Source organism: Lygodium microphyllum, chromosome 20, assembly GCF_053477565.2.
Source record: "Lygodium microphyllum isolate KBCC chromosome 20, Lygodium_microphyllum_v1.1.10, whole genome shotgun sequence".
Taxonomy (NCBI): domain Eukaryota; kingdom Viridiplantae; phylum Streptophyta; class Polypodiopsida; order Schizaeales; family Lygodiaceae; genus Lygodium; species Lygodium microphyllum.
The window spans coordinates 65,459,926-65,483,770 of record NC_141154.1 but is presented as its reverse complement, the minus strand read 5'-3'; the positions used below and the strand labels follow the sequence as shown (position 1 = coordinate 65,483,770).

The window sequence follows — 23,845 nt, the reverse complement described above, 5'->3', positions numbered from 1 at the left end:
AAGATCCACCCTATAATCTGAGAATACCACCTGAAAGGAGACCTTTGAAGATAATCAAGAGATTGGATGAGCTATAGAACCTGAAAATCAACACACAGAGAGAAGCCACTAGCTCCGTGTATGCATGCAAGAAGGAATATGAGGGCCTCATCACCAAGTCGCAAATGAACCTCCAAGGCCACGATCTTACCGAAGAAGGTATCTGGGGTGGTAAAGAACCCCCATAGGTGGCCTCTTGAACCTGAGTAGGCGAGGGTGAAGGGTGGGGCTCAAACTGAGCAATGAGTAGGCAACAATTGTTGCTTCTCAATGGAGCGGACCGGAAAGTCGAAGAAGAGGAAGGAGTTGAGCAGTCACTGTCTCTCAAAGGAGCAGACTGACGAGGAGACGGTATCACTGTCTCTCAATGGAGCTGACTGCAGATCTATAGGTCATGGAAGCCACTATACACCTGAAAATAAGTGGGAGAAGACTATTGCTCGCATTGCGACAATCTCCAAGAGGTCGTAGCACCAATCGATCCTCCATGTGCTTGAAAGGACTTAGTGCGCATCGGATGCGTCTTATGGCCTTGAGCATAGTACTCTGATCGCCGATGCAGAACGATCTCTATGGCCCAGAAATGAGAGGTGGCACAAGGAGTGCCTGGTGGAAGACGCATATACTCCGAAGGGGTGGGGAGCAAAGGACGATGTCGACAGTCTTCAATGGGATGACCGTTCGTGCCACAATAGTAGCACCCAGTAGAAGTGCAATCTGTCAGTGGAGACACCATGGTACCGGTGTGGCAAACTAGTGAAGGGAGGGTGGGAGGGAAAAAAAAGAATATCTTCCAATGCGCAATGAAAATTGTCACAAGGATGTGAAAATTTGATGCTTTGCTTATGTTTAATTGACATTTGATTAAAGAATTAATCAAATGTGCAGTTAAAAGATGCACATGTGAGGTGCAAGCTACCTTTTTTACAGTTGAAGGTCCAAGGACCCTGTGAAAAAGATGGGTGTCAAAGGCAAAAGTTGTAACAAGTTACACTTGTTAGATTCTAGGTGAATTTTGGTGTTAGTTTGACCCTAGGACCATTATTGGCCATTAAGTGTCAGTGATGACACTAGGGCCTAGGCATTAATTAATGGATTAATGCTTGTCCAAGGGTCAATTAATGCATGGGATCACTTTGGATTGCAAATGGCCTAGCCAATTAAAATTTGGATGGGCAAGGTCAATTTTTTGGGCATGGATTAAGGGCTGAATTAATTTTCAGAATTAATTAATTCTGAAAATTAATTAAATGGCTGAAAATTGCTGAAAATGGATTAAGAAAGCTGCCACTTGTTTCCCATGCAAGTGGGGGAAAGGCTAAATAGGGCTGAAGGGAGAGGGAAATCTCGTTTTTTTTATTTTGGAGCTGTTGGGAAGAGGTGTTGGACTCTTCGCGACAAATCTCAAAACTTTCTCTCTCTACAGCATTCTCTCATCTCCTTCAGCCTACGCTCAGCCATCCTCAGCAATTCTCAGCCATTCGGAGGAGATCTCAGCCATTTTTGGTGGGCTGATCTGTAATTTCTGCAGTAAACCCTAATTTACAGCAAAAATTAGGGTTTAGCAGCCACCTTGGGATCCATGCCAGAGATTGAAGGCTCAAGGAACTGAAATCAACAGCTGATAATTGAAGATTATCAAGGGATTTCAGGAGCCAGCCCATCCCGAATTGATTTGGGGTAGCATTTGGCCAGCCAAGGGTTAAATTGGAGAAGAAATCCTCGGTGAATCAAGGGGCAAATGACCCAAAAGGCGTGCTGGTCATTTATGACAGCAAGAGCAATGGGTTAGCAGGAGGAGATTGAAGAATCTCGAGTTGTACTCCTTCCAATTGAATGAAAGCTAAAGAAATATCGCAAGGGGCACCAATTTTAGGGCCAACAAGGTGTCTACTGTCCAAGAATGTTATGGTAAAGTGTGTATTTCATTTTATATGCATTTATTTATTGCTATAATTAACTCTTAAATCAGGTTATCACCACCCATTCCAAGAAGGAAGGCTGGTCTCAAAAATGATAGAGATATCAAATGTTGATGCCGAACCCGCCACCGGTCTTGTCTTCTCTGATGAGGAGGAGAGAGAGAGACTAAAAACGCAAGAAAAACCAGCAGTAGCAATCAGCATGATGAAATTAGCTCTGAACAATGTGTGGTCGGCTGGAAACAGGCGCCAGACTATTATAGACAGCAACGGCCAGCTTGGACCACGATGTCCTTCGCGTCCGGGGTGTGGGCAGCAAGCTGAAATACCTAAAATTTGCAAAAACGAGATTGTTTTCTGAATGGTGAGTGATCAGCAACAGTCGCTCTACTGTAAATAGCTGCAAACTGCGGGCGGAAGGCTGGAAACGTGCACTAGACTATAGATGACAGCAAGGGACAGTTGAGACTGCAATGTCCTCCATGAAAGGGGTGTAGGCAGCAAGCTGAAAACACCTGAAACCTGCAAAAACGAGAATTTGATGCAACGGAAGAAGAAGAGAAGTGAATGCCGAACCTGCCACCGGTCTTTGCCTTCACTGGAGTGGAGGATCTTTGCCGCTGTTTGAGCAGATCCAGCTCTAATACCATGTCAAAAGATAACGTACCAGCGAGACAGTAGGGTTTGCAGAGAGAAACACGGAGTGAACTCGGCAAACATGAAGAAGAGAAGAGAAGAGAGAAGAAACTCTGATGAATGGAATGATGAAATTCTAAATCATGGAGTGAATGTGATACAAGGGAACAAGAGTGTCGTAGCATAAGGAAAATGATAAAGACAGCCACGAACCACGAACCTCAATGTCCTCCTGAAGGGGTGTGAGGGCGGTGGAGAGGCTGGAGAGAAGAGGTAACGGATTGAATGAATCAGCCGCGAGGAATGAATGAGAGAGTGGCCTATAAATAGGCACACTCAGTCTAGGATGGCGCTCCTTTTGGGGGCTGCAAACCCTAAACGCAAAATGCAAAAATGCCAAAATGCAAACTACGGGTGAAGGGAGAAGGGTTTCTCAACAGCATTGCATTGAAAGATGAACCAAGTACATGCTTTTATAGCTTTTCCAGCTTCTCCACTCTCCTCGCTATGCTTATGGGATACAGGTCTCCTCATCATGCAACATACATCATTTGACCTATTTTCCAACACTAGTCACTATATGGAACAAGGCTCATGTTTCAAGGTCCGTTGAGAGTATGACACACTCCCCAGCTCATCTCTGCCCCAGTCCATTTTGAGACATGGGAGTCCAAGGTTTTTTATTCATGCTTGCATAGTGTGTTTACTGCATTGAGCACCATATTTTTTACATGGTATCAAAGCTTGGTACTCTCTCAAGAAACCTTAGCCGTGATCTAAAAGTTCAACATTAGAGACAAAGAACTCTTACGAGAAGATGGCTTCAAACTCTTCCTCACCACATTCAATCTCCTAAACAACCTTTTTCGGGAACCAAAAAGATAACATAGAAGGAGAAAGTTGAAACATCTAACTACCATGTTCTTACCAACCATACGAGATCTCACAGACTGAATATGATTTGATTCTTATGCATTGAGCCCAACAAGCTATTGAAGGTAAATTTGATTATCTCCCTTTAGATTCTATATACAAATGTCAAATCTAAAGATCTTGCACATTCAACAGAACTTCCAATTGGGATTGGCCACCCGATTGGAGAAAGAGACACAGAGTAGTATAGACCTTTATTCTCTACTTCTACTCCTTGTCAAATATACAAGTTTACATTTCTATTTCCACTTCTCTAGTTCTTACTTCCATGTAGGATTTTAGTAATAATTAAAGGGAAGATACTCTTCTATCTATCCATACCAATCAAAGTCCTGAAGATGACAAATTCTTGTCTCAAGAAGAGGGGCTTATAAGAACAAATCAAGCAATCCTCCTAGTTTTTCTTCAAGTTTTGTATCTCCAAGTCAATTTAATGTGTTGTTTCTCCATCGCCATTTCAATTTCCACAAAGTCTTTCATTTTCTTTTTTCTTTTTTCCATTTACACCTCAATTTTCAATCCCACTCATCCCACCTTTCTCTTTTGCTACTTCCATAGCTTCATTTATATTGTTTTCACATCATCTTTCACCATCCCACATGTTCAATCACACACCAGACTGGGGGGGTCTTCAAACATAGGCACATCCTTTCACTATAGGTCCTTTGCTTTTGCACAACCAAATGGTGGAGGTGCACCGGTGGTGCATGTTTATCCTTGGGGACATACACGCAAGGATACTCTTACTTTCCTACATCTTTCGCATCCCTACCTATTGGTAGTAGAAATCCCTTCAAAAAATAGATCGCTCAATATAACTTTTTCATTGAGGTATACATGTTTTATAGTCTCTTATTGCATTTTACAAAATCTATCGATTTGATTGGAGCAGAGACATCGATCATTCAACACTTCTTATCTTGGTTGTATATCTTTGGTGGAGCTTCACACTCCAGTTAAACATGGAGTCTTCTTCTCCCAAGGCCGAGTTTTAGCCTTCCTTGAGGCTACTTAGGAGGCCATTTATTTCACAAGTTTTTAGTTGGCTATGCATCTCTCTCTTCTTCTTCGGGTGCTACTCCTTTTTCCCCACATCTACATCGACATCTTGGGATAAGTGGGGGTGCTTAATTTTCCTTCTACTATCCAGTGGTGAGAGGGGGTTGTATTCTTGTCTCAATACTTACAAGATCTTAGTCCATCATCATCCATTTGTATCTTGATGATCATGATTGTGAAAGAGTGCTTCTAACAAGTCAACATTACCCATGCGAGGCTATATTGCATTTTTTTAAGCATAACACTTTGCATTGTTCCTTGCATTACCCCATGTATTAGCATTGTGTTCGTGCAAACATGCATCTATGCACATTTATCCTATTTTCTTCATCAAAGAGTGGTCAAATTGGATCCACCATATTCATAGTAGCTCACATGGCAGTCCATATGGCAGCTCCTCCTACGATAGCATATGGCACATACCTTTATATTTTCCTTGTCACCAATATCCTAGATAGGTGGCTGGGGTAGTCTTTCAATTTTGTAATGTTGGATCTGACCATCCCTTATTTTCCCCCATGGGGACAATTTCTTTACCAAAAAAATAAAAGAAAAAAAATAGTTCAAAGCAGTTTCATCCCCTTTGTAAGTCCTACCATGCCACTTGGCAACTAAAGATGTCCGATGCATTGGCCTCTCTTGGGTAAACCTTTGGGCTCCGGAGGTAAGATAACCTTTGCCTCTAAAGTCTTGATAGGCCACTGGGCAACCAACATGCCTGCATAGAAGTGACCCATGGAGTGTGTGTGGATGTGGCAATGCAACATAAGCAAGGATAGATACCCCCCCATTTGAGAGGCTGATGGAAAGGGTGGTGAAGTGCCACTGTTGTTGTACATTTTGTATTTATATTGTGTTCTTCAAATTGCGTCCCACTGTTGTTGTACATTTTGCATTTATATTGTATGCCCTAGCATTTATTTACAACATGCACCCACAGCCTCATCCCTTGGTTTAAATCAAACCTCTCTCCATATCCAGCTTGCTGGTCCAACTAAAAGTGAAGGCTAAAATTTTCATCACAAAATCTACTCAATGTCCCAATCTCTCACTTTTAGTCTCCAACTTCTCACTTCTTCATGACACACCTCTAGAGTGATGTGTACAGCACCAATGACCTAGGCTAATTTTCATACTTTTCGTTTCTTCTGAAAATAGTAGCATTTGCATGTGTATATGTTTTTTAAGCACAGTACCATACATTTGTGAAAGCTACAGTGCTGTTTTTATGAAGCCCCGTTTTCAAACCAGTCTTGGATGAAGCCAAAAGCAGCTTAGGGCACAAGGGCCATTTGCTGGAAGCTGGTTGCGAAACTAGTTGCCTCTTTGCATGCAGACTAAGGGAATTTATTACAAGTGCAACCAAGAATACAAAGCAGCTTTTGGCCAACTCAAAGTCAGGAACCACTTTAATCATTTTAACTCGCCCTCTCCCACATCGAGAAGAGCACTTTTTATTTAAAACAAAAACACTGAAATGCTTCCTCTCTCCTTGGGTTGTCACCATTAAGACTTGTGCAGAACTGGTCTAGGAGCCAGACCCTTGCAAGAACAGGTCCTGTGTTAATCATCAACATAACTGAACTTGCCAAGAACCTGAATGTGACCCTCTCATACCTATTTCAACACCCAGGCCTTTCAGACCGGAAATCAGCACATTTGCACCAAAGAGGCGACGCATGGTTTCTCTCCCATAAACAGCCAGCTGGCGACTATGAAGATCTTCATCAATCTCTGTCTCTGTAGACAGAGTACCCTCAGCCATCACATCTTGGATGTCCGTGCCTGCTGCAGCAACTACTCCGGTGTGCTCAGACTGTGATTGTCTCGTGGCATTCCCCAGCTCTTTCTTGGCAGCTCTTTTCTTAGGAAGACTGTAGAGGAAGAAACTGCACAGCGATTACAGGCGCTCATATTATAAACCAGTGCACATCCTGTGATCTTAACCATTCTCAATTAATCAAACATACAATTTAAAGGGAGGATAAATTGTTTCTTTCTTAAACGCAACAAATACAATGAGGATCGCTCACACATCTGTAATAATTCGCAATAAGTCTTACAACCAAATTCAAAGGGTAAGGAATTGTTCCTCTCTCAGAGACAATAAAAACACAATAGGATCACTCACACATCTGCAATCACTCTTGCAAACAGTTCAAAGGGAAAATGAATTGTTCCTCTCTTAAAACCACCTGCAGTGATTCTCAACAAGCGTTGCAAAAACGGTTTAAAGGGGAGAGCGATATCTTCCTCCCTTAAAAGCACTACAAGGACAATGAGAACACTCACAAGCCTGCAAGTTCAGAATATCAAAAAAAGGCACCCAAGCATGCCTGAACTTCTTTCGTGCGATCGGAGAATCTGCAACTGAAATACAAAGGAAGTGGATGTAGAGCATCAACTTACAACAAGAGGACGGCCAAAACCCCGAAGATCAGCATGTGTGGAGATGGCTATCAACCGAGACGACAAGAAAGAGAGGTGATCTCAGAGGTTTAAGGAGCTGAACAGATGAGATGGATCTGGTGAAAAAGCTGATTGGGAATGGAGCTAAAGGAAGGCGAAATGGAGATGGCGACGATGCATATGCGTTCTGTCGTCAACATGTGTAACGCTTACGGGAAGTCTGTCAACATACGGAGATGGTAAAAGAGGCTCAAGGTCACGCGTGGATAGCACTACGGTGTATGTTCACTAGACTTCCAAGACTAACACAAGGTCTAGTAACAACTAGCGAGGCTGGACCTATGCACACACCTTTGGCCCCTTTCAGACACCCCCTGTCAGATGCGTCTAAGAAGGATGTCATGCGAATTAGCAAACCTTGATTCGTCGCTCAACTGCAAAAAGTTGTCTTCAGGTGGAAAATTTGGATGCCGTTGTATGGTGAACAAAACAAGTGATTAAACTCGCTTTCAACAACATGTTTACCACTTAGCCAACAAAAACTTTGTGAAATATTATGTCAAATGTTTGTTAAGAAACTAAGTATGAGACCTTACGCAAACGGACAACTACATGTAAACTTCTCTATCCGTTAAAGTGTGAAATGGGCCTTATACGCACGCTCATTGAATGCAAACTAAGACCACCAAAACTAATGTCCAATGCATGCACCTCTTTGTGTGCAAAGCGTTGGTGCTTTCAAGGGTGCAATGTTTGTCATGAATATCTCTAGAGCGAATTCTTGCTTTCCCATGGACATCTTCACTCCCATAATCCCATTTTCAAATTTTATGTATCCCCCGAGCAACACACTTTTGCACACAATTTGGTTCATTCGTGTCAAATATCCACACCTAGATCAAGCCAAAAAGAGCATGTGTGCATTGCCTAATGTAATGGATTGTATTCTCTCTAGCAACAATAGCATAGCATTAGAAGTGTCTGTTGTGAATATCTCCATGGGTCTATCAACTATCAAATCTTGCCAAGTGAATTGCCACTTCCCCCGAGCATCCTCACTTTTATTTCATGGTTTAATTATGCATCTAGAGATCATGTCTTTACACACAATTTGATTCATCAATGTCAATATCTACTTCTAGCTCAACTTATAAAGAGAGGGTGTGAAATACCCAACTTTGTGGAATTTATTATCTCTAGCAACAATGCTACATCCTCAAAACTGATGTTGTAAGGTCATTTACAATAAAATGAAAAAGTTTATCCTCAATGGTCATTAGGGTAACTTGTTTGTAAAGGAACATTGTCACTTATGTGTATAATAGGCCTAGCCATAATTTTCAAACAAAATACATGTTAAAGTGCTACACCATGCAAAAATCTACAAGACCCAAATGTCTCACTTCATATTTCACATGTAAAAATTTGAAGCGTATATTTCAAAATTGTGCGGATCCTTTTTTGTCATAGAGGGTCCAACCGTGGAACAAACTTGAACTTACATCTCCAAAAAAGGAAGGGAATTGCATCATGTGAAGATAACTCCTCCCCCGTCACAATCGTGTTGTATCTAAATCATGGATGCTACACTTTTGGCTTCCACTAGTGTTTGCAAAAGTGTTACACCATGAGTGTCATCACATGAGTACATGACGTAGTGTAGCTTAAGGAAAATGATTTCTACACCGAGTGGCTTTTGTTAATGAATGCACTTGGAATTGTATTTCAAAATTGTCATCCTTTGAGTTCCAAGGTTCAAATATAGTCCAACAAATGTACTTGGAATTGTGTTTCAAATGTGTCATCCTTCAAGTCCAAGGTCCAAATACTATCATTCGATCACTCAAATCAATGGAAACATGCCATTTGAGCTTTCTCTTAAGTAAAACATGATATGCAATGTCAAAATACAAGACACTAATTTTTTACAATTTGAAAATCTCATTTCTTGAGATATGTTAAATTAGAAGCTCATGTGTTTTAGCTTGGGACATGGCAAGCCCTTGAATTTTGTTAGTGAAAGATAGTAGAGAATGTAGAAAGGGACATATGAGACGTGATCCCATAAGCAATTATGTTTAAAAAATATATTCTTAGACTTGCCCAATATACGATAATAAATGCATTAAATAGATTATCATTACACTTTAAAGCACAAGGTTAAAAAAACCAAAGAAAAAGAATTTGTGAAGGAAAGATCCAAAAAGCCAAAAGAGAAGCTGGACTTGTAAAGTGATGACGAGCACAAGTCTCAACCCATGGAACATGAAGTATTGATTTGGCCGAGCAATTTTGACTATTATTATATTATTATATTTTAATACCATAACTATAATGAACATTCATCGTAAATTTGAGTGTCAAGCTCCCTCCCATGTGTTGAGATGGCAACTCAACATGTACGGACATTGATGATGGACTGCCTGGTTAGATGGGTCTGCATGTCTACACTTAGTATGTTGATAGTCATTACAATCCTCACATGGCCACCGACTTATCACTTATTATATTTAATTTGCTACACCTGCCTCTACAGCTGGCATAGCTATAACGACAATTTATTAGTGTAGCTAGTTATGCATTGTTTGACTTAATATGCTATTTTTCTTTATGTTGTATCTTATCTATACTTTGTGTATAGTATATTGTGTGTGAAAGAAGAAGAAGAAACTAGAAAGAAAATGTTTTGGCTTCCATCTCTCTTCATGTATTCTTGAGTGAGCTTCCTCTTGTGTGTATGATATATGTTTGGCACAACAGCTCAAGCAAGTTCACCTACCACACGATTCTTGGCATGGTATCAGAGCAACACCATTGAGAAAGGCTGGTTTTGAAGGTTGAAGTGAAGGAGAAGAAGCAAGGCTTTGAGCAAGCAAGCAACAAGTAAGAAGCTCTCCTGTTCTTCCACTTCTTCTCTTGGATAGTACCCGTGGAAGCATCAAAGTAGGACAAAGCAAAAATCTCATATTACTATGAGATTTTGTATATGAGCAGAGCACTGTATGTTCTATAAATTAGTCCTTTGGAGTTGGCGGCTACTTTTTTGGCCATCAAAGGTCATTTTGAGCCCCGTTTTAGACCTGCAAGGTTGTTGACAATAGTTTCAAGGTATATTATGATTTTGGTTGTGTCAACCGAAAGTGAGTGCACAGGTTACAAATTTCAAATCTGTAAGTTTTGAGACTTTTGATAAAAAGAAAACACAAGTTATTATATGCTAATAGGTTGCAAATTACATACGTTGTTGAGTAGTCAATGAAAAAGACAGCTTGGTTTATTGCTATGCACTTGTAGTGAAAGACAGCTTGGTTTATTGCTATGCACTTGTAGTGAAAGATTGTAGAAGACTTGCTTATTGTTTTGTATCAATTTTGTGACAATGGCAAAGAACAATGGAAGCCCCATCCTTGAGAAGCTAGACAATAACTCATAATGAAAGTTTCTTGTGACAAACTTCCTTATTGGAAAATGCCTTTATGAGTTTGTTTCAAGTAAAGAGAAGAAGCCAGAGCTAAGTAATCCTACACAACTGCAAAAGAATTAAAGGCATAGAAAGAATGAAATGCAAAAGACAAAAAAGTTATGTATTGGCTATTGGGACATATGAGAAATGCAAAAACTTCACATGCACCTTAGACAATCTTTGAGAATATGTTTTCAATAAACACAAAGGCACGAAAGATTCAACTTAAGCAAGAGTTAAATACATTGAAGAAAGGAAAGATGTTTATAAACAAGTATGTGTTGAAGGTGAGAAGCATTGCAAATGCCTTCGCAGTTATTAATGCAATGCTTGATGATAATGATTTATTTTCATCTACTTTGGGTGGCCTTAATAATGAGAAGGCCTGGAAATCTTTTGTCGCTTTTACATATGTACAAGAGCCATTTCTAGTTTTTTATGAGTTGGTCTCTCTCATGATCACTAAAAAGATCAAAGTGTAGGGTGAATTATATTGAAACAAGTGGTAAACCGGTCCAAGCATTTTACTCAAGTTTAGGAAGGGGACTTGGCATATCCTCTTCAAGAGGTCCTGGTATGGGACATGTAGTGATAACCAATAAAACAGGTTAAACCAATAGTCTGGTAAAATACAAGATTTAGAAGGCCGTGGAAACTTTAGAGATGAGGGAAGCTCTAGAGAAAGAGGTGGATGACAAAATAGAGGTTCTAGCAATTCTATTATTGTTTGTCATTATCGTGGCAAAACAAGTCATATTACAACCCATTGTTATGCTAAGAAAGATGATATCTATAGTGATAAATTGTAGCAAGAAAACTATGTATATTCTTTATGACAAAATGAAGACAAAAATGAGCATTTGTTTGTTACCAGCATATTTTGAATGTTGTTACAAGAAAGAGAACACATGATGATGTATGGTATGTTAATTCAAGTGCATCTAATCATATGACCAATCATGCTGAATGGTTTGGAGAGATGCAAGATTTACAAAATCCAAGTTATATAAAGATGGGTGATAATTCATATCACCCAATCTCACATATTGGAAAACTTTCTTTGTCCTTACATAATGGTCAAACAGAGAGTCTATTAGATGTATTACATGTGTCATCAATTACAAAAAATTTAGTATATGTTGGTCAAATGGTAGAGCAAGGATTGCAAGTTTGATTTTATGAAAAAGATTGCTTTGTGGAAGATTTTAATGATAAGTGTAGGTTAGTCACAAAAGGAAGTAGATTTGGCTACATATTCACCTTAGATACTAGAATTCCTACTATGAATGCTGCTATGTATGCTAAAGGCAAAGCGGAGTTGGTTGCATACATTGAAATATGGCACAAGCATATTGGATATGCAAATATGCAAATGCTTAAATTAATGTAGTTCGAAGGGTTTGTTATAAGGTTGCCTACATTTAGAGTTGCAAAATTTCATAAAGTGTGTGAAACATGTCACATTGGTAAGTAGCCAAGACAACCTTTTTTGCATGATAGAGATGTTAGTAGGAATATACTTGATGTTATGCATACATATGTTTAGGGACCTACATAGAACATATCTCTTGGTAGTAGCAAACATTTTGTCACATTTACTAATGATTGTTCAAGAAAGTTGTGGGTATATTTCATAAAGGAAAAGAGTGGTATGTTTGAGTACTTCAAAGCTTTCAAGACTATTGTTGAAATATAAACAAGCTTGAAGTTAAGTGCTTGAGGTTAGATGGAGGGGGAGAGTACCTCTCTAATGAGTTTAGTGACTTCTTGAGGTCTCATGGAATAAAGAGACGATTTACTTACAGGTATACCCCACAACAAAATGGAGTTGCAAAAAGAAAAAATAGACAAATTGCAGAAGTCACACTTGAAAGTATTTGGTTGTATTGCATATGCTCATGTGCCAAATGAGCTGCAAAAGAAGCTTGATCCAAAGGTTGAAAAATGTATTTTCATCATATACTCTTTAGAGAAAAAAGAGTATTGTTATTATAACCCTGTCACAAGTAAGTTCAAAGTGAGGAGGGATGTTATTTTTAATGAGATGAGTAGTTAATATGCATCTATTGGTGATGCATTGGATGATGATCATGATCATGATAGTTATGTGTAGAAAGAAAAGTAAGAACCACAGAGCTTTAGTGGACTAGAAACATCATCTGGCACTTGGGGCATGGTCAGTGAGTGTAGTCACTCCTAGATTGTCGGGTATCAATCCTAGAGTCAGTTGGCTCTATTGCCCTATCTAATCACCCTGGGGACCTATTGGGTGTCCTATAGCTAGGATTTGGCCCCCACAGGGTATGGGAAAGACTAAATTTGCCAAAACTAATATTGTGCTCTCCTGTCCAATTTGCAGGTTTCGGTCCGATTCCCAAATCGGACGTTTGATTCTAGGCTATCTGATTCTGGATTGTCCAAGTCCAATTTGTCTGAGTTGAATGGTCAAAGCCGTCCGATTTTTGGGCTAGCCAAGGTTTGTTTGACTGGATGATCCAACACGTTTAATTATGAAAATCAAACAACTTTTGGGCAACCGAATAGTCTAAATGTGATGGGGATGTCAAGCGTAGACTTGCAAATTTTTGGCTCTATGCTCTCGATGCTTCCTTCCAGCCTCTGGCACACTCCAGGATCAAACAACAAGGAGTTAGCAATCAAATCAACTCACCTATAGCTCATGAATACATCCAATCACACGAATCAAAGCTCTCCTTGCCTCCCTACTACCCTACAACAAACTTGTCTAGCTCTCTCTCTCTCTCTCAACCTTGAGTGCAAAAATGAGCTCCCCTTTGCTCTCTCTACCTCTTAAACCCCTTGTCCTTTAGTCTTCCACTCCCCTCCTTCTCTCTTGCCTGCATTAATGCCTTGAAGCCCCTTTTTCTCCCCGTTTCACCTTGTTTTGTAGTAGTAATCATACTGTATGTTCCCTATTTTTCTTGAGTTTTCCCACCTAAATGCATCCAAATCATAAGTAAACACTTAACTAATCCAATCTACTTGCCTAAACCTTAAAAAACCAAAAACTTACTTGCAAAAGAGATTGAATGCCCTCTAACTCCCTCACTTCCTACCTATCTCAAGCACCGGTTCGGGGCAAACCCTATGCCAATGCTCGATTTAGAGTGTGCAACTCAAAGCTTGAATCCTTTTGTCCCAGAAAAACAAAACCAAAATGTGGGAGCTCTCACTCAACCACCAAAACCCATGGACCGCTTATTGTTTCAAGTGCTTCAAGGCAAGTGCAATGGCTACCTCTCACATAGTTGTGCGCATTCTCACACCTATAAGTGTAGTGATCTTAGCTTCATACCCGATCGAGTTGGCTCCTCCCATGAGCTCTCCGATAGCTCCACAATCCAAGATGCAAGCTTGATCCTCAAGCTCCAAGCTCCAAGCTCCAAGCTCCATTGTGGTGTGAGAGACAAGAGAAGAGAGGAGAACATGGAGAGCTTCTCCACCATGGTCCCTCACCCTCACACACTCACTCCCTCTCTCAAGCACAAGCACAAGCAAGAAGAAGAAGAAGAAGAAGAAGAAGAAGAAGAAGAAGAAGAAGAAGAAGAAGAAAAGGAGAGCTAGTTTTGGCCACATATAAGACAAGGATAGGGCGCACTTTTATATTTAAAATGTGCATTTCTCTTTTTGCACTTCCCTTGGGCTTTTAAGTTTGCTTCTTGCACTTTTGACCCTTTTCCTCCTACTTTTTGTTGGGCTGCCCTTTTCCGCTTTGTTATGTATCTTTTAGATTTTCTTTTGCTTTCTTTTCGCTCTCTTTGTGGCACCAGGGTTAACATAGTCACAAAGAAGCTTTCACTCAAAGCCCCATATTGTATGTATCTCATTAGAGCATCCATTGACTCTTTGATAATACTACTTCTTAGCCTACTAGCAAACCACTTCCTTCTCAACCTAGCGCAACTTTCTCAAGCCACCCTTTGAGAGACCCTCCTCCTCAAGATGCCCACAAGAATTGCAAGTGGAGGCTAGGTATAGTGGCCCTAACAAACTTTAAGAAATACCAATGCTCTTTTGATCTCATGATTCCAAAGTTTAGCTTCTCAAGACTTTTTCACAAGATTATGCAATACCTCTACTGAAAAAAAAGTAGGATGTGGTTTTCACCATAGGAGCAAGATAGACTCAATTGCTTCACAAAAGAATATCTTTACACTCTACAGGGGGTTATAGAGGATTTTTTGATGGACTTAGTGAGTAATGCTTAGCATTGTGCAATACATGTAAAGAGTGTTTCTTTAAACACAAGGACTTTCAACTTGTAAGGAATCTTCAAGTAGTGAAGAAAGCATTTGTTTTAATGGAATGAATACTATTTATACTAGGGTCCTATTAGAAAACTAAGGATGTTTTGGGTGTATGCATGGGAAGCAGGTAAACATATCTTTTGAAAGAGTAACTCAACTTGGTTAAGATTATGGTTGAACATTGACTTTATTAAAGTTGTGTCCTAAAATCTTCACTCAACACTATTTTAGGGGGACTAGAGTGAGATTATATCTATTGGTAGAGGGTTTGATGCTTAGATCCCTCTCATCTCTCACTCTCTTTGAACTAGGTGCAATGCTAGCTTACTTCTCAGCATGATGGATTGTAAGTGATCTTTCTTGGTTAGACACTAGATTATTGAATAGAGAATTAGAGTATTAGTAAGAACCTTCAGGTTGATCCTATTGGGAAGAGGCCAAATGCTCCTCTTATGAGGTAGACTTAGAGCCTTCTTGACTAGCTAAGTTTGTGTGTTTCTTAGGATCCAAATGATACTACTTGGGAAACGAACCAAGTGATTAGTAAACATTACCTATCTAGTTTAGCTAGGTAGATATGTTTCTACAACACACATTATACCATGTATGAAGACTTGCTTACTTTTTATTGTAGCCCTTCACCATATAATAATTGATTATTAACCAAAATTAGAAGAAAACATAAATTGAATAAGAAAGAGATAAAGACAAGAAAATAGATACAATTTCCTCCCATGCATGGGTATTGATTATTAACCAAAATTAGAAGAAAACACAAATTGAATAAGAAAGAGATAAAGAAAAGGAAATAGATACAATCTCCTCCCATGCATGGGTGAGCACCTCCCCTATGCATTTTTCATATAGGTGTGCATTACTTTCTCGTGCTCAAAATATATTGAAAAAGCATCATTTTTGGGCTATTGCTTTCTTCGTATGGATGATATGCTTTTGGTCTAATAATATCTCAATTTCCAACTTAATAAAATATTATAAGGTTATTAAAAAAATATTTTCTAGCCTTTTAGGCATTGCACAAAGGTTACAACCAAATAAATAAATTACACATGTGTGTATATAATAATCCCACGCTAGAGAGCACTCAAAAACACAATAATTATGCACTAGTGAAGCACCCAAAAAAAATTGTCTTAAAATGTGCTTCATTCCAAATAATTAATCTACATAACTATATCTAATAATATTCTTACTACAACACAAAGACACATGATTTCCCTACAATTTATCTACTAGGCACAATGCAACTAATGCTACAGATACCACCACGCATAATAAGTCACTATCATATGGCAAGTAGATAAGGAAAGTCCAAAAAAGAGAGTATGAAATCATCTTATTTTCATATATATTATTATAACATTGCCAATGTTATAATAGTTGTTAAATCTAACCAAGCCAAGGATTGTTCACAAACACACCATCGACCCTCGTGGAACTTAATGCTAAAAGGGGGGATAATGTCATGTATGCTCAAGCAAGGGCAACCCTTGGTTCATATGTAAGGTGGGAGGGCCCGTAGTTCTAAGAAGCTTCTAGAACATTCTAGAAAATATATGTATCATTTCTCATGTCATTATTGATGGCATCATCCATTGTGTCAGCATATATGTCATGCCATGTTTCGATGTGCATATCATGCCATGTGGCATCCTCTTATAATGATATGTGCTCCCCTTAACTTCCCTAGGCTATAGTATAAATAAGGGTCATGGGGTACAAGCCCTTCATTCTTACCAACACCAATTGTGAGGCTTCTACAAAGTATGTCTTCTTCCAATTCTTGTCTTGTCTTGTAATCAAACCATGCTCTTGTGAGCTTTCTCTTGCAATTGAGTTATCTCACAATCAAGTTCTAGTTCAATTTCTCCTTCAAGTTCTTCTCTTGTAAGTTGTGAGAGCAATATCCTTGCTCTCGAAGAGCACTTGCCGTGCCCATAACATGGGTAGTTCAAGAGCACACCTTGGAAAATGTAAATGTTGTCAAGATTGTGGGAGAGAAGGAAGGAGTCTCACTTGTAGCTTTCTTGCTTGCACAATGGGGGAATACACACAAGGGTGGAGGCTGAAAACAGTTTTCATCTTCTTAGTTGTGTAAGCCAAAAAGAACTCTAGTACAAAGAAATAGAAGAACCCTATATATGGGTCTCAAACCAAACTCAACTAACTAAGGTGGCATACTAACTGAGCCATGAACTAGAGTAGATAAGGATAGCTGTCATCTAGCTATTATTCATGGGCGGTGTACCAACCGCATCTGCAATTGACACGTCGGTGACATAAATGCACAACGGTCACCCTGGCATATCACGAGTGGAGCTCGATATCTCAACACTCCCCCTCGAGCTCAATCCCAATTCCTGCACACCAAGCAGGTCTCTGAACTTGCGCAGCTTCTCTGCGCCCAATGCCTTCGTAAATATGTCAGCTACCTGATCCTCTGTGCTGACATAAACTAGATCAATAAGACCTAGTAAAACCCTCTCCCGCACATAGTGATAATGCACCTCAATGTGCTTTGTTCTAGCATGATAGACTGGGTTATTTGCCAAGTGTATACTACTCATGTTGTCACAATAAATGACAACTGGCCCATCTGTAGACTGATGCATATCATAAAGTAGCTTATGCAACCAAGCTACCTCACATGCAGCCATTGCTGCACCCCTGTACTCAGCCTCTGTGCTCGACAAGGCAACTGTAGGCTGTTTCTTGCTGCTCCAAGTGACTGCAGCACTCCCAAAAGAGAACACATATCCACTGGTAGATCGTCTATCAGAAATACTACCAGCCCAATCAGCATCAGTGTATCCATGCAGCTGTATCTGAACCCCAGTCTCATAAAATAGTCCATACTGCAATGTGGACTTCACATACCTGAGTATGCGTCTAGCCGCATCCAAATGCGGTTTCCTTGGAGCCTGCATAAACTAACTTACCAGTCCAACAGCATAGCTCAAATCTGGCCTGGTAATAGTCATATAAATCAAGCTTCCTATTATGCGTCTGTATATAGTAGGGTCTTCCAGAGGCTCACCTGCATCTGCGCTCAGCTTCACATTCTGCTCCAAAGGAATTGAAATAGGCTTACAGCCTGTCATCCCATATTTGGACAGCATGTCCAATCCATACTGCCTCTGCAAGAGCTGTATCCCACTTGGTGATCTAATCATCTCAATGCCCAAGAAATAACGCAGCTCTCCCAAATCCTTCATCTCAAACTTCTGCTTCAATAGCATTTTCACATGAAGGATATCTTCATCACTGTCACCTGTCATAATCAAATCATCAACATAAATGACAAGTAGAATAATACATCTCTCTGTTTTTCTCACATAAAGTGAGAAGTCTGCCTTGCAAATCTGAAAGCCAATAGTGACAAGATATTGTCCTATCTTGTCAGACCATGCTCTAGGTGCTTGCTTCAAGCCATACAATGCTTTCTTCAACCTACAAACAAAATCAGGATGAACAACATGCACATAACCTGGTGGCTGCTCCATATAGACATCTTCTTGCAAATCACCATGCAAGAAGGCATTCTTTACATCCATCTGATGTAAAGACCATTCCTTTGATGCAGCCATAGCAATGACTGCTCTTACTGTTGCCATCCTTGCAACCGGACTGAATGTTTCTTCATAATCAATGCCATATGTTTGTGCATACCCCTTGACTACTAATCTTGCCTTGTATCTGTTCACAGAACCATCTGCATTGTGCTTCACCTTATAAACCCACTTACAACCAATTACATTCTTACCTTTAGGCAAAGGTACAGATTCCCATGTAGCATTTGTTTCCAAGGCATCCATTTCTTCATCCATGGCTTTCTCCCATTTTTCTTTTCCCATGGCTTGCTCAAAAGAAGTGGGTTCTGGTTCCTGTATCACTTTGACCATATATGCATAGTGAATGGCTGTAAATCCATCATATTTCAGCCTATCCACAGGATACCTAGCTCTGGTAGACCTGCGCAAAGTAGGTTCACTCCCAGGTGCTCTCAAAACATCCCTGGTCTTCCTTACTCCAGGTGTGACAATAGAAGGAATACTCAACTCATCATCAATGCTCTGTTCTGAGCCACTGGATTCACCATCCATCTAAGAGTGACCTGCATTCACATCAAACATGGGCTGATCTACATTCTCTTTTCCTTTTCGTGATACCTGCATACCACTATATGCATTGCTTTGAGAAGATTCTCCTGATCTCAATCTGCATGTCCATGGTGAAGAATATGAACCACTGCTAGAGGATGCTCCAGGTCCACTGATATCTTGTGACTGTTGCTGTGAATTCTGTGCAGCATTACCATTTTGTGCATCTACATTATCAATCACATTTACTAGGTTATACCAGCTACTCATCTCATCAAAAACAACATCTCTGTTCACTGTAAACTTACGAGTAGAAGGGTTATAGCATCTATACCCTTTCTGCTGCAAAGAGTAACCAATAAAGATGCACTTCTCAACTTTTGGATCCAACTTGGATCTCAACTCATCTGGCACATGAACATAGGCAATGCAACCAAAAATTTTCAAATGAGAAATATCTGGTTTCTTACCAGTATACCTCTCCTTCGGAGTCACCCCATGTATTGCTGCAGTGGGAGTCCTGTTCATTATGTAAACTGCTGTAGCAACTGCCTCAGCCCAATAAAAATCTGGCAGGTCTTTTTCATTGAGCATGGCACGAGATACCTCTTCAATATGCCTGTTTTTCCTTTCTGCAATTCCATTTTGTTGTGGGGTATGACTGCATGAATATTGCTGCTTTATGCCATGCTCCTGCAGGAACCTTGCAAACTCATTTGAGAGGTACTCTCCCCCTCCATCTGACCTTAGGCATTTTATTTGCAGGCCTGTTTCTTTTTCAACCATAGCTTTAAGAGTTTTGAAATGCCCAAAAACTTCACTTTTCTTTTTCATAAAATACACCCAAACTTTTCTGCTATAGTCATCAATAAAAGTGACAAAATAATGACAGCCTCCAAGAGATGTAGCTTTAGTAGTCCACACATCAGAGTGGATTAATTCCAATGGCTTTTTACTTTCTTGAACATGTCTAGGAAATGGTTTCCTTGCCTGTTTTCCAAACAGACAGGCTTCACATACCTTATACATTTCTGCAACCTTGAATTTTGGCAATCCTGCAACAATATTTTAGGCCTGCATTGATTTAAGTCGCTGTACATTAATATGACCAATGCGTTTATGCCAGATATCAATATTTGCAACTACACCGGTCCCATGTGCAAACATTGCTGCACTCAATTCAGGCACGTCTGCATTCAACGTAAACATTCTGCCATTTTTCTTTCCTTTTGCTATCAAGTGACCTTTATTTTTCATATCCTCAACAAAGCATCCATGAGGATTAAATCTGACCTGCAAGCCCTGCTCAACCATTTGACCAACAGAAACCAGATTCTTGGTGATATTCGGGACATGAAATACATCGGACAGATATTTCTTTTTCCCATCCTGCATAGACAAATGAATTTTTCCAATCTGCACAATAGAATGTGCAGTATCATCATCAGTCTCCACAAATCCTGGTATTTCCATTTTTCTTGCATCCTCCATCCATTCTGCATGACCTGTCATGTGGTTTGATGCACCTGAGTCAACATACCATACATCGTTGCTTTCTTCTGCACTTGTCACAGAATTATTCATGTGCTGCACCATAAACAAATGCTCATTTTTGTCATCACTCTGTCTACTAGAAGATGCATAATTCCCTTGTTGCAAATTTCCATTCATAATGTCATTCTGCTTTTTATAGCAGTCTTTAGCCATATGACCCATTTTACCACAGTAGTAGCATTCAACATTACTGTTTGTATTTTGGCCTCTTTGCTATCCACCATGACCTCTTTGGCTCCCCCTACCTGTAGAGTTACCACGTACTCCTCCATAGGACTAGTTTTCTTGAGTTTGCTGCATATTCTGATTTCTACCATGGCCTCCAGATCGGCCTCCTCTACCTCTGCCTCTACCTCTTCCAGCATTTGAGTAGAAGACAGCTTCTTTTGAAGTTCCTCCTGAAGAAGAAGCACCATCATTTCTCTGCTCCTCAGAAATTAGAAGAGCAATCAACTCCTCAAAATCAGGAAATCTTTCACGGACAGAAATGGATGTTCGGAACTGTGCATAATCCTTTCCTAGACCATTCAAGGTCACAGAAACTAAATCATCATCTTCCACTGGCGACCCAATGGAAGCAAGTGCATCTGCAATCTTCTTCACCTTCATGTGGTAGTCATTGATGCTCATATTTTCTCTTTGCACATTATGCAACTCTTGCTTAAGCTGCATTTTCCTGGCTTGCGTATTTGTGCTATACATTTTTGACAAAGTATCCCATGCCTCCTTTGGCGTACTAGCATTCTGAATATGCACAATCATAGAGTCTGAAATACTGATAGACAGCCAGTACATAACTTTCCTAGCTCTCTCATGCCATGCTTTGAATGCCTGCATTTGCTGTTGATTGGGAACATCAGGAAGAACTGGTTCTTCTTCATTTCTTGCAACAAATTCCTAATATCCTTTTCCCATAAGGAAATTTGTCATTCTAAACTTCCATGCTTGGAAGTTGTTCTTGTCAAGCTTTTCAGTTACAATCTGTGAAAGAGAATCATACGCCATTACAGAATACTACAAAAATTTCTGTCACTGCAGAGAACACAGCTTCAGCCTCACAAGGGCAAATCTGCAAAACTGACGAAAGTGGTATTTAACCACACAGTCACTTCCTAGTGACGATTTTGCATCAACAGGCAACAAGGATGATTCTGTAACTCCCAATGTCTCTGCGCACAGGCATACGATGCAATTTCTACAGTAACTTTTCACCGACATGTAGAACAGTGGCTGCACATCATAAAACTGGGCCTTTTCTTGAGTGCGTGCAGAAAACTTCCGCCTCCAAAATAGGCCCCGAAATGGCCTCAAATAAAAAAAACAGGGTTGCAGCATATACTGCCCTCTCCTGCAGCATATACTGCCCTCTTGCTTCACCGCGAAGGGCGTCTCAACCTGAGACAATGCACTCTTGCAATTTCCGGCTGTGCTACCTGCAAAGATCTGCTCCCAAAACAGAAAATGAAAGCAATACTGCTCCTCTTACCAGAACACCGCGAGCTTGGCTTGCTTTCTTGAGCTCCTTACCACGAACAAGGCTCTGATACCATGTTAAGATTGTGGGAGAGAAGGAAGGAGTCTCACTTGTAGCTTTTTTGCTTGCACAATAGGGGAATACACACAAGGGTGGAGGCTGAAAATAGTTTTTCTCTTCTTAGTTGTGTAAGCCAAAAGGAAGTCTCATACAAAGAAATAGAAGAATCCTATATATGGGTCTCAAACCAAAGACAACTAACTAAGGTGGCATACTAACTGAGCCACGAACTAGAGTAGATAAGGATAGCTGTCATCTAGCTATTATTCATGGGCGGTGTACCAACCGCATCTACAACTGACAAGTCGGTGACATAAATGCACAACGGTCACCCTGGCATATCACGAGTGGAGCTCGATATCTCAACAAATGTATCTATGGGATCTATAGAATAATTATTTTATTTGATAAAAGTTTGATAAAATTACAAGCTTAACTTAAGAGAAGTAGCTTCTTTATTGCAATTTGGAAAAAAATCAACAAATTATTAAGAAAAATGGTTCATTTTATTGCCTTATAACATGCAAGTAAGGGAATGTTCCTAATAATCTTTAAGTACACATGATATGGATGGTTTCTTAGAAGTGCACCCCTTGAAATGGGGTATAAAGGGGTACAAAAATACCCAAAAATATTATACATTGAGCACATGTTGGGTTTTTATATAGTGAAACCCATGTGCATGGAGCATGCATTATATATTGTCCAAAATTTCTACGATGATATGTGGTAAAATGGGTATATTTTATAGGGCCAAATAACACCTCTACAAGTCCAAAAGAAAAAGATTCAGGTAAGAATCACGACAAAATTTCTCAAGCAAGAAAATCAAGTGACTACTTGGGGTCTATTGTGACAAGGTGAAGAAATGGTGGAAGATGTGTGGAGTGGGCCAACTAGTGGTCTTCATCATAGCTTCATTATTTAAGTAATGGTGATGTTAGATCACATGTCAAAAAGCTATTGAAGTCAAAGTTAGGACAGAGAGGATAGTTGGATTATGGATATGTACTATAGCCTTTTGGTGAAAAGTTCGCATGTGGATCCCAATTTAAGGAGAAAACTATTAAGTTTGATAGTGAAGTGTAAGCCAAGTCAAAATTGGCTTTGCATTGGGCAACGTTAAAAGCAACAATGATTATGAATATGTTTTGGTACTCACTAAGTTTTGAGGACTATTCATACTCTTCTAGTTTCTCTCATGCTTAAGATGAATGGTCTTTGAGTATAGTAAGTCTCATAAGGAAATTCAAGTCGAGGCATAGGTGGGCACTCAACTAAGTAGGTCAAAAGCATTCTTATTCTATGATTGTGAGTTTGAGAGTTACATTCAATGGGCTTTGATCTTTGAATATAATCTAAGAGAGTCATGCATGTTAAAGAGAGCACAATGGGAAGGAGATCTTTCTATCCTACTATGGTTTATGGCATGTGATGAAAAGTATGAATGAGATATTTTTGTTTTATAAACACGTTGGATTCACAGAGTTTTGTGTGCAACATGGGCTAGGTACATAGCCCCAGTAAATTTTTAGGACACGAGTAATGCAAAAAAACGTAGGCATAGTGTAACCACACCTTCAAATGTTGGAATATCACCTTCAAAGTTCGAGTTTAAAGGTGCCAAAACTTGTAAAAATCCAAAGATTTAGCGTTAAGTCTTGTATTTGCACCTTGAAATTTATTTTGTTCCTTTCTAGCTATGGATGGGAGAGCTGACAAACCCTACTAAAGCTCTCTTAGTCCTTAGAAAAACCACCTAATTTGTTTAATATTCTCACAGCTCACTTCAATGCGTCTGTTGATGCAAAGCCTAAATCTCACGTAGGCCTTAGAAAAACCAACTAATTGGTTTGATGTTCTGAGACATCATGATTTAACATCAAGACCTTTAGCTTTGCTTATCCGGT

At 39.7% G+C, this 23,845-nt stretch overlaps 1 protein-coding gene across 2 annotated transcripts in view; it reads right to left on the bottom strand.

Annotated features, from left to right (window-relative positions):
* LOC148018969 (ubiquitin-activating enzyme E1 1-like) overlaps nt 1-7,263 on the bottom strand; it is a 33,567-nt gene extending 26,304 nt beyond the window's left edge. Inside the window, exons 1-2 of one of the 2 annotated variants that reach the window (XM_087701476.1) lie at nt 6,999-7,263; nt 6,207-6,478 (exon numbers count right to left, since the gene is read on the bottom strand). In XM_087701476.1, the coding sequence (XP_087557602.1) occupies nt 6,207-6,478; nt 6,999-7,033 (307 nt within the window). In that variant the 5' untranslated portion in view covers nt 7,034-7,263. The other variant, XM_087701477.1, reaches the window with a different exon arrangement.
* Nucleotides 7,264-23,845: the final 16,582 nt, after the last annotated feature.